The sequence below is a fragment of the Chrysochloris asiatica genome, unplaced genomic scaffold (assembly GCF_000296735.1).
Source record: "Chrysochloris asiatica unplaced genomic scaffold, ChrAsi1.0 scaffold00014, whole genome shotgun sequence".
Taxonomy (NCBI): domain Eukaryota; kingdom Metazoa; phylum Chordata; class Mammalia; order Afrosoricida; family Chrysochloridae; genus Chrysochloris; species Chrysochloris asiatica.
In genome coordinates, this window is record NW_006408532.1 from 9,540,263 (window position 1) to 9,551,590 (window position 11,328).

At 45.0% G+C, this 11,328-nt stretch overlaps 1 protein-coding gene across 1 annotated transcript in view; it reads left to right on the forward strand.

The window, feature by feature from the left end:
* The first annotated feature begins 7 nt into the window (after positions 1-7).
* Positions 8-11,328, forward strand: part of NCS1 (neuronal calcium sensor 1) — a 69,417-nt gene continuing 58,096 nt past the window's right edge. The window contains exon 1 of the mRNA XM_006834873.1: positions 8-103. Within this exon, the coding sequence (XP_006834936.1) occupies positions 40-103 (64 nt within the window). The 5' untranslated portion in view covers positions 8-39. The remainder of the gene's footprint in view (positions 104-11,328) is intronic.

The window sequence follows — 11,328 nt, forward strand, 5'->3', positions numbered from 1 at the left end:
GGGGTCCGGCCCGGAGGGCGGGGGCCGCGGCCGCCGAGGATGGGGAAATCCAACAGTAAGTTGAAGCCCGAAGTTGTGGAGGAGCTGACCAGGAAAACCTACTGTGAGTGCGTGCGTACCGGGACCCTAACCCAGCGCCCCCACTCCGCAATCGCGACTCCTCTGCCCTCTTGCGCTCCTCCCCCATCACACTGTCACCCCAAACCCCTAATCCTTCTTCTGGTCCCCCGCCCCTCTTCCCTCAATGCTGCAACCTTCCCGCGTCATTCCTTCCCCTGCTTCTGTCCGGGGTTCCTTGAAGTCTCCCGGCCGCGCCCCCAGCCCCACACCTGGTCCTATTGTTCTAGCCCTCCTCCCCTTCAGCCCGGGACGAGTGTTGACTGTCAGCTACGCAGGGCCACCCCCAGGCCGGGCGGGAGAGCCCCAGCCCACCCGAGGCCCCTTTCTGCAGAGTTGTCCCAAAAGATCGGGGTATTCAAGGGCGGGGGGTGGCGGTGGTTGGGGAGGGGGCACTAGGTTGCAGTGGTTTGGGCTGCGCCGAGCCAACTGGCACGAGCCCGACTGGGTGGGTGATTCATGCATCACGATGCCGCTGCTGCTGCTGCTACTGTTACTGCTGCTGTGAGGTTGGCCTGTCGCCCCCTCCCTGGCCCCGAATCGTGTGTGTGGGGTGGCGAGATTTGTCAGAGGTTGGGGCGGCGGCTGCCTAGGCGGGGAAGGGTCCTGGATGCCCTGTTGGCTGTAGGATTTACAGGATGAATTCTTTTCTGGCCCGGAGCTCACTTCTCCTTTTCTCTGTCAAACTGCAGAATGGGTTTACAAAGTGTCTGTCGGTGGGTAATTTGGTCGGTCTGAATATATAACCTTGGGTCACAGGAAGAGGAGTGTCTGTCAGTTTCTGACTTCTCTAGACCAGAACCGGTGTGCCTCTCTCCACTGCTTGTCCAACTTTACAACTTTCCAGTCCCTTATTGCTCCAGTTTCTCCATCCCGGGCTTTCCCCTCCCCTGCATCCTCTCTGGAAATGCCCCAGCATGCCAGGGGTTAATGGTGCTCGGTTCCAGCGAACTGGGTTGGGGCTAGTACTTGGAAAGAACTATGGCTTCGTAGTCTAGACGGCCTTCTTCTGAGTGTCTGACTTGAGAAGGAGCAGTGCCCAGGGCTTGAGTTGGAATTCAGAACCTATCTATACGTGGCAGCAGTGTGGGCCCAGTCCCTCAACATCCTCCACGGAGGCAGCAAATTGACCACTGCCAACTCCATGCTTTGATGGAGGCATGGGAGGCAGCTTCTGGTGGTGCATTGCACAATCTCTGCTCAGCACTCCCACCACACAATTTCATTGGTCTTCCATGCACGTTTGCAGGTCTGTCCAAACCCATGTTCATTTCCATGCCCCTCACCCCATGAGCTTGGAACAAAGGGGGCTTTCCTGAGTGCGATCATCTACTGTACTGTACTGCCTTCTCCATTGGAATTCTGCAGCAAGGAACTCACATCCCAGTAGCTACTTTCTTTAGGGGTGAGGCTCCGAGGACTAGGGGCTCCATCCTTGACTGCACTCACTGTCTTTCCAAAGTGGAGAGGTGGCCCTTTCCTGTCTGGCTGCTGTTTTGTAACATGTGCGAGGTCTACCTTCAGGCTCAGGCCAGATGTGGCCCACAGCGGTCAGTGGGACTTCCTGGACCCTGGGAGTCAAAGGGCACTGTGAACTTGGTTGGGAGTGATGGCTACACAGGGCATGTCCATTGTGGTGTGGAGCAGGGGAGTGGTCCCATGAGCCAAGTGAGGTCAGGCTTCTTGCTTATCCGGGTTCTTAGCGTGAGTTAGCACATCAAACACTTACCACAGCTCTTATGAATGGTGGGTAATGTGACCATCAAGGAAACTCAGTTCAGAGAGGTAAAGTGACATCCCCAAGATTCTCCATGATCATGTACGAGGTTCAGGACTTGAACTCAGGGTTCTCTGGATCCAAAGCTCTGCCCAGAGCTCACACCGAGTGTCAGGGATTGCTTGTCCTCTGTGTGTCACATTCTGATTTCTACTGTAAGTCCGTGATGGTGGATTCTGTATGGGAAGGGGCCTGGGATGGTTATTTTATCCACCTCCCTCTCCTGAGGCATATCTGCCAACTTTGAGAGAAGTTGAGTCAACAAGGCTTTGTTAGGAATGGGCCTGTGTGACGCTGTGCTGGGCTATTTTTGAAAGCCTTCAGAGACATGGAACAGTTTTGATCAGGGAGAGAGCTGTTTGGGTACTTTTCCTCTATAGAACCCTTATTAGGGTTGACCTGGTAGAGGTGGTGGGTTCATGTGCCTCCTGTCTGTCTCCTTTGTTGATGTAGAATCTCCCAGGACAGGAGCTTGTCTATTTGCTTAACAGCTGATTCTTCATGAGCTGACACTTAGTAGGTCCACAGATATTTGTTGAATGAAATGACCTTCAACAGGCAAAGGAGAGAAAGCCTCCAGCTTGATTCTGAGATCCCCTTGATGGTCTTCATTCTGATGAAGTATGATATCATCTGCTCTTTGTTCTGGGGGAGTCTGGGTAAGGGGTTAAAAGAGGAACCGCTTAAGAAAGATTCTCAAATGTCAGAATCTCCTGAAAAACTCATTAAATATGAAAATGCTTGAGCCACCCCCTCTCAGAGTTAAGATTCTTTAGGTCTGGACTAAGGCCCAGGAATCTGCATCCTTGACCCGTGTTTGTTGTGCAGTTCATGGTTCTGGAAAGCCCAGGTGAAGAACCACAGTTGTTGGAGTGTCTTAGTGTAAGCACCACGTGGTGTCCTAGGCCACGTTGAGCACAACTGACTACAACTCTGAGGGGAGCCCAGAGGGGAACCCCAGGTATCATGCCCAAGTTAGTGTTAGGTAGCATCCTTGGTCATGATTCTTTTACTCTGTGGGACAGACTATGCTGGTTGTCTGAGTATAAGGAAGCAGGGAGGAGGTCTAAAAGGTGCAGCTGTGTTGCCTTTGTCAGACACATCTGGATTCAGCCTGGCTAAAACCCTCGTGCTTTCAGGTGTAACATGGCTGAGCAGATTTTTTTCCTCCTCTGCGGATAAGACTAAATTTTTTTTTTTCTTTTTTCTTTTTTATGTTGTCAGTGCCTTGTAACCTCATCCTCACCCTTCCTGGTACGCTTCATGTCCAGGAACAGCACGAGGTTAGTGAGGGGAAGAGGTGCCCCACTCGGCTGGAATTTACAGAGCAATGGTTGGGGTTGCTAGCAACCTGGTTTCTTTGATCTGGCCCACTTTCTTCTAGCTTGTTGCTGACAGTGCCATTCTAGTGCCCAGACTCTGGGGAGACCATTTAATTGGCAGGTCCCCTTTTCTAATAATGGACCCTCAGTTGCCTCATCTGCAAAGCGGGTGTGATCTTGGTTGGAAGGGATGTCAGGAGTCAACAGGATAATTTACATACAGCATTGAACTTAATACCTCACTTATGATAAGTGATCAGTAAATTTAGTGATAATTATTAATATGATTGTTTTGACTATACAATTCAGTACCGTCTTGAATTGGTCTTAAATAGATCTTAGTGAATTTCATCTCACAGAGGAATCTTCTTCCTGTTGCTCTGATCTTTGGGCCAGGCACCCAGTAGGCAGAGAAAGGTTGAATTTTTAATTGGTCTGATTGTTTTTATTTGCAGCAATCCCCCTCACCACCCACTTGTTCATTTTTAGGCCTCGCTGACCTGTCATTTATTGAGTGCTCATTCTGTGCCAGGCACAGAGATGGAAACCAGCCAGGTCATCCAAAAATCTGAGCTTGTAACGCTCAATTCATTTGTGGTCTGAGCTGCATCCATTTAAATGTTTCAGGGGGCCACACCTTATTCAAGCCAGCCAGACCTTCCCTCTCCTTCATCTCTCCCAAGATACTTTCAGGCACTCCTCAGGGGACCCTCTGTCCAGCACTTAGGGATGATCACCTGATCACCTCCTCTTTGTTGCTTTTGGTCAGCCCAGGCTCTGCCTTGACCTAGCTTGCCAACCCTGAGTGTCTTCTGCTATTCTTTCTAATGCCCAGAATGCAGCCTGGGATGCAGCAGACTGTGGAGGGAAGGAGCGGGTGGGAGGTCTGGACAGCTGGCAACTAATGCTTCTGTGACCCAGAGCACAAAATGGGTCCCTGGTTGGGTGTCAGGGTTTGGGGTTCAGGGATCCTGAGTGTTGCCAGCAGGACTTTGGGATCTCTCTGTCTTTGGCCTGCTTCTGGGACCCCAGGTTGTCTCTTTTCCTTTGTGACAAGGAATATCCTCTGTCATTCTCCCCACCCAATTCTGCTTGACCACATGGGGCAAGACATTACCTTAGGGAGGCTGCATCTAGCACCCTTACTGGGGCTAAAGCAGGAGTCAGGATGGTAGCTATATGAAGGTGTGGACTCCCAGCTAGGCAAAGGTTCACCCAGCAAGGGGAGGGAAGGACCAGAGGACGAGAAGTGGCTTTTGTGGTCCCTTTGCATCCAATGTGCATGGGCAAGAGTCTTGCTGTCTGTGTCTGCTGAAGGTCAAACAAAACAGCAACAAGAGGAACTGCAGCTAGACTAAATATCGGGCTGGGAATCTGAGTGAAAAATGTAATTTCTGTTTAGGCAGGAGCTCAATATCCTGGAAGAATGGGCTAGGTTCTCACTTGGGCTCTATGATCTTGGGCAAACCTTTTAACCTCTCTGAGCATCATCTGCCCAGTGATGCCATGGACCAAATGGGAGAGTACTTGAGGCCCAGGAAGCCAGCCTGAAAGGGAATAGGGATGTTTGACAGCAGTCTTAGGGGAGAACAATGGAGCTTGGGGGCCTGATGTGTGGGGCAATCTTCTGGCTCTGGCCCTTTCCTTGGGCAAACCCCTTCTAAGGGAACTTGACTTTACTTACCTGGATATGGGCATCGTAGGAGGGCTGACTTTGAAGAGTCGGTGAGGATTCAGGACATGTGAAGGGTTTAGTATGGTGCCTCGCTCTGACCCTTTAAACACGTCATGGCAGCAATTGGTCCTGGGGATACAAATCTTTAGTCTCTTAGAGTGGGAATGAGCAGAGCTTCTGCCTCCTGCCCTCTTGTGCATTTGGAGAAGTCAAGGAGAGAGATGAAACTAGTACAGAGGAGGTTACAAAGCCACTAGTTCCAGCTCTGTCTTCCTCCTTGGGCTTTATGTTCAATGTGACCCAGTGTCTTCTGTCCCACACCTTCACCTCAGAGGGTTCTTTCAACTCCAATTCTTATATCTTGTTGTGCCAGCTGAAAGCTACTTCTCTTAGCAGGGATCTTGAGATTGGTCCCAGCCTCTTCTGTTCCCAAGGATAGCTACGTCTGAGGCCCTTTAAGGGTGGGCAGGGGGCAGTGAGAGACACTGATGGCCAGGTGGGCCAGGCCCAGATTGTTTTCCTCACCAAGAGTAGTGAAGACCTTAGAAAGGAATTTGGACGTTTCCCAAGATGAGTGGGGAGCCGTAAAGGAGAGTGGTGGTGGTGAAAGAGACAGTTAAATTTGAGTTTGGAAAGATTGTTCTTGGCTACAGTCCAAAGAATAGATTGAAAGAGGGAGGTGGTAATTGTGGGGATGGTGCAAAGGAGAGATTCTAGATACACATATTTAGGAGGAAGAATCAGTGTATCATAAATTTGGGATTGTGTGTTTTTGTTGTTAGGTGGCATCGAGTCAGTTCTGACTTTGTATAACAGAACCTGAAACACTGCCCAGTCCGGTGCCATCCTCACGGTCATTGCTGTGTTTGAACCTGTGGTTGTGTTACTTCATCTCAATGAGGGTCTTCCTCTTTTTTGCTAACCCTTTCCTTTACCAGGCATGATGTCCTTCCTGATAGCTTGTCCAGAGATGAAGCCTTGGTATCCTCACTTCTAATGAGCATTATGCCTGCATTTCTTCTAAGACAGATCTGTTCAGTCTTCTGTGAGCCCATGGCATATCCAGTATTCAGTACCATAACTCAAATGCATCAATTTTTCTTCAGTCTTCCTTATGTATTGTCCAACTTTTACATACATATGAGGTAATTGGAAAGACCAAGGCTTGGGTCAGTGCTCCTTAGTCCTCAAAGTGACATCTTTACTTTTTAAGCCTTTAAAGAGGACTTTAGCAACAGATTTGCCTAACGTAATACATTGTTTGATTTCTTGAATACTGCTTCCATGAGCATTGATTGTGGATCCAAGTAAAATTAAATCCTTGAAAATTTCAAAAATTTCTCCATTTATATATTGCTTATTGGTCTGGTTGTGAGAATTTTTGTTTTATGTTGAGATGTAACCCATATTGAAGACTAGTCTTTGATCTTCATCAGTAAGTGCTCCAAGCGCTCTTCATTTTCAGCAAGCAAATTAATGAGTCTTCCTCCAATCCTGATGTCATGTTCTTCATATAGTTTTAGTCTCTCAGGCTATTTGCTCAGCGTGCAGATTGACTAAGTATGGTGAAAAGGTACAACCCAGACACACACCTTTTATTAATTTTAAACCATACTGAATCCCCTTGTTCTGTTTGAACAACTGCCTCTTGGTCCATATATAGGTTCCACATGAGCACAAATAAATGTTCTGGAATTCTCATTCTTCACAATGTTATTTGTAATTTGTTACAATCTATACAGTTCCATTCTTATCAGTGGAGAAAAGATTGAAGTTGTCAAGGACTTCATTCTTCTTGGATCAACTATCAACACTCGCGGAAGTAGCAGTCAAGAGATCAGATGACGTATTGCACTGGGCAAATCTGCTGCACAGGAACTTTTTAAAGTATTGAAGAGCAGAGATGTCAGCTTGAGGACTAGGGTGCGCCTGACCCAGGCCATTGTGTTTTCAATAGCCTCATATGGATGCGAAAGCTGGACAATGAATAAGGAGGATCGTAGAAGAATTGATGCCTTTGAGTTGTGGTGTTGGAGGAGAATACTGAAAGTGCCATGGACTGCCAAAAGAACCAATAGATCTGTTTTGGAAGAAGTGCAGCCAGAGTGCTCCTTGGAGGCCAGGATGGCTAAGCTTCGTCTCTCCTACTTTGGACATGTAGTCCGGAGGAAACAATCGTTGGAGAAGGATGTCATGCTGGGTAGGGTGGAGGGTCAGAGAAAAAGAGGAAGACCCCCAACGAGATGGATCGGCCAGGTGGCATCATTGATGGACTCGGGGGTGGCAGCAGTGGTGAGGTTGGCCCAGGATCGAGCATTGTTTCATTCTGCTGTGCATGGGGTCGCTATGAGTCGGTTCCGACTCGATGGCACCTGACAACAACAACAACATACAGTTCCATGCCTTTGCATAGTAAATACAAGAAAACACAGGTAAGCATCTTTCTGGTATTTTCTACTTTCAGTCAAGACCCATCTGATATTAGCAATGATGTCCCTCACTTCATGTCCTCTTCTGAAGCTCACTTGAATTTCTAGCAGTTTCCTGTCAGTATACTGCTGCAACCATTTTTGAATTATCTTTAGCAAAGTTTTACTTGTATGTGATAGTAATAATATTGTTTGATAATTTCAACATTCTGTTGGATCACTTTTTTTGGACTGGGTACAAATATGGATCTCTTCTAGTCGGTTGGCTAGGTAGCTGTCTTCCAAATTTCTTGGCAAAGACAAGTGAGCACTTCCATTATCACATCCATTTGTTGAAATATCTTAATTGTATTCTGTCCATTCCTGGAGTCTTGTTTTCTTTCCAGTACCATCAGTGAAACTTGAACTTCTTTCTTTACTGTGATTCTTGATCCTGTGCTACTTCTTGAAATGGTTGAACATTGACCACTTCTTTTTGGTATGTGACCGTGTATTCCTTCCATCTTCTTTTGGAGCTTTCAGCATCTTTCTATGATTTTGCTCATAAAATCCTTCAGTATTACAACTTGAGGCTTGGGTTTTTTCTTCAGTTCTTTCAGCTTGAGAAATGCTGAGCATGTTCTTCCCTTTTGGTTTTCTAACTCCAGCTCTTTGCACATTTCATTATAATACTTTGTCTCCTTGAGCTGCCCTTTGAAATCTTCTGTTCAGCTCTTTTACTTCATCATTTCTTCCATTCGTTATAGCTACTTTACATTCAAGAGCAAGTTTCAGAATTTCTTCTGGCATTCCATTTTGGCCTTTTTATTATTATTTTTAACCTGTCCTGTCTTTTTCATGTATGATATCATCCCACAATGGTCTACTATTTGGTCATTAATGTTTAATATATCAAATCTATACATGAGATGATCTCTAAAGTCAGTTGAAATATACTGAAGGTTGTATTTTAGCTCTTGTGAGCTTGTTTTAATTTACTTCAGCTTCAACTTGAACATGCAGATGAGCTGCTTTGCAGTTCACCCCTGGCCTTGATCTGACTGATGATATTAAGTATTGCTATAGTCTCTTTCCACAGATGTAGTCAATTTGATTCCTGTATATTCCATGTGGTGAGGCCCAGGTGTATAAGTTGCTGTTTATATTGTTGAAAAACGTATTTACTATGAATAAGCTGCTGTGAATAATTCTATCATGTCATCTTCAGCTTTGTTTCTGTCACCAAGGCCATATTTTCCATGTACCAATCCTTTTTCTTTGTTTTCAACTTTTGCATTTCAATCACCAATAATTACCAATGCCTCTTGATTATATGTCTGATCAACTTCAGATTGCAGGAGTTGGTAAAAATCTTCAATTGCTTCATCTTTGGCATTAGTGATTGGTATATAAATTTTAATAATAACAGTATTAACTGGTTTTCCTTGTTTCTGTTGTTGTTGGGTGGCTTCTGACTCATAGCAGCCTTATATAGGGTTTCCAAGGAGTGGAAAGGTTTCCAAGAAGACCTTGCACTTCAAACTGACCTTGCGGTCCAGCACATTATCCTGCAGCACCACACCAGGACTCTGGTATTCCTTGTAGGTATATGGATATTATCCTGTCACTGCAGTGTTGTACTTCAGTATAGATCTTGAAATGTTCTATTTGATAATGAAAATGATAGCATTCATTATCAATTTGTCATTACTGGCATAGCAGAGCATATAATTGATTCAAAATGGCTAATACTAGTCCATTTCAGCTCAACTAATGTCAGCAGCTGTTGCGGCTCTGTGTTGTTGAGTCATTTCCGACTCATAGCAACCCAGTGTGGGTTTTCGAGGCTGTAAATCTATGCAGAAGCAGAAAGCCTCATCGTTTTCCCATAGAGTGGCTGGTGGATTCGAACTGCTGACCTAGTGGTTAGCAGCCTAATGCACAACCCACTACATTATCAGGGCCACTTTCACTAATGCCTAGGATATCTATTTTCAAGCATCCCACTTCATTTTTGACAACTTCTAATTTTCCTCGATTCCACGCTCTGATTATTAATGGATGTTTGCAGCTGCTGCTTCCCCTTTTGAGTCATGCCACGTCAGCAATTGAAGGTCCTGAAAGCTTTGCTCCATTCACCCCATTAAGGCTGACTCTATTTTGAGGAGATAAATCTTCCCCAGTTGTATTTTGAGTGTCTTTCAACCTGAGAGGCTCGTCTTCCAGCACTATATTGGACAATGGTCCACTCCTATTTATAAAATGTTTACTCGTCAGTTTGTCTAGAAGGAGATTACCATAGTCTGGAACCTCTGCTGAAATGAATTCACTACTTGTCGGTCAGTTTGCCAGACTTGTGGCTTGCATGTTTCTGTGATGCCGGAAGCTATGCCACTGATATTTCAAATAGCAGCAGGGTCACTCATGGGGTTATGTACTTTTTATTTTCTAACTTTCTTAAACCAAATCATCATGAATGTTTGGCCTACACTGTTAACTATTCTTCTATAATGAATTTTTTTTTAATGGTTGCAACATTTGAATGCGGTATATTTTTATTTGATCCCTTCTTACCAATGAACAATTAGCCTGCGTTTTTTTTTTTTTTTTTTTTTTTGCTAGAATTTTCTTTTCAAAACCTTTGCACATATGCCTTCTTCTGAAATACAGATTTCCAAAAATGATTTTTAGAGTTAAAGGCTGGGCATCTTTTTAAAGGCTTTTGATTAAAAATTGCTTAATTGCTCCCCAGAAAGTATAGTCCAATTTACATTTTTAGCAAAAGTGGGTGAGAGAGTACTTATTTCCCTGCATGCTTGCCAGCATGTGGGTATTAATTGTTTTTCTTAATCATTGCCAATTTTGTGGAGAAGAAAAAAGGTAGCTCCTTGTTTCAATTTTCATTTCTGTGGTTACTATTAAATAAAATCCTAGAATCTTTGAGCTGGAAGAGACTTCTGAAGTCATGTAGTCTAATACCTTCATTTTATACATAGGCAAATCAAGTATCAGAGAGGTAAAGTAACTTTCTGAAAGTTACACAGCAATTGTGTGTTAGGGACTTAGGACAACTACCTTGGATACACCGTGGTGTGTTGGGGTGGGAATGAGACTGTCTTGTCCTTTTTATTGAAGTTCCCTCTCATTAATATCTTTAGCTCTCTGGTAAGGGAAAAAAAGTAGCATATGTTAAAAAGAGCATCCTTGTTACTGTCATTACAAGATGAAACAATTTGCATGTTCTGTGTATGTTTTATTTACCCAGATGGAGAATGTGGTAAATTAAAGCGTAAAGTTTCCAGTTAACTTGAGGACCTGATCTTAGCCTCAGGCATGATTCTTAGTTTCCCAGTGCCTCAGTTTTCTCATCTTTGAGTTGGGACAATGATCCTTCTACAACATGGGTATTTTGTTATCTTAGTTTCTAGTGCAACTGTTTCTAGTGCTACTCTTAAGGGGCTCTGGTAGCGTAGTGGTTACGAATCAGTCTGTGAACCTCAAGGTCAGCAGTTCAAAACTACCAGCTGTTGTTCCACAGGAGAAAGCTGAGGCTTTCTGCTCCCGTAAAGATTTACAGCCTTGGAAACCCTGTACAGGGTCGCTATGAGTCGAAACTGACTCCATGGCACATAACAACAACAACAACTCTTACAGAAATACCACGGGATGGCTTTACCAAATGGAGATTTCTCTTCTCATGGCTTCGGAGGTTAGAAGTCTGAATTCTGGGAGGCTTTCGCTCTGTCTGCTCTGGAGGGAAGGTCTTTGTCTCTTTTCAGCTTTGTTGCTTGGTTCCTTGGTGATCCTCATGTGGCACGACATCTCTCTTCTCCCATTTCGGCTGTGTCTCTGTACCTTAATCTGCTTGTTTTATATTGAAAAGGTGATTGGTTTAACACCACAGTAGAAGGTTTGTAAGTCTGTCTTCTGCCTGTGACTGATTGGAATACCTAAAATGGGGCTACAGCGTACCCAGTGAACAAGGCCTCCTGCGGAGCCTTTGCAATACATAAAACTATAGGTAGAAAC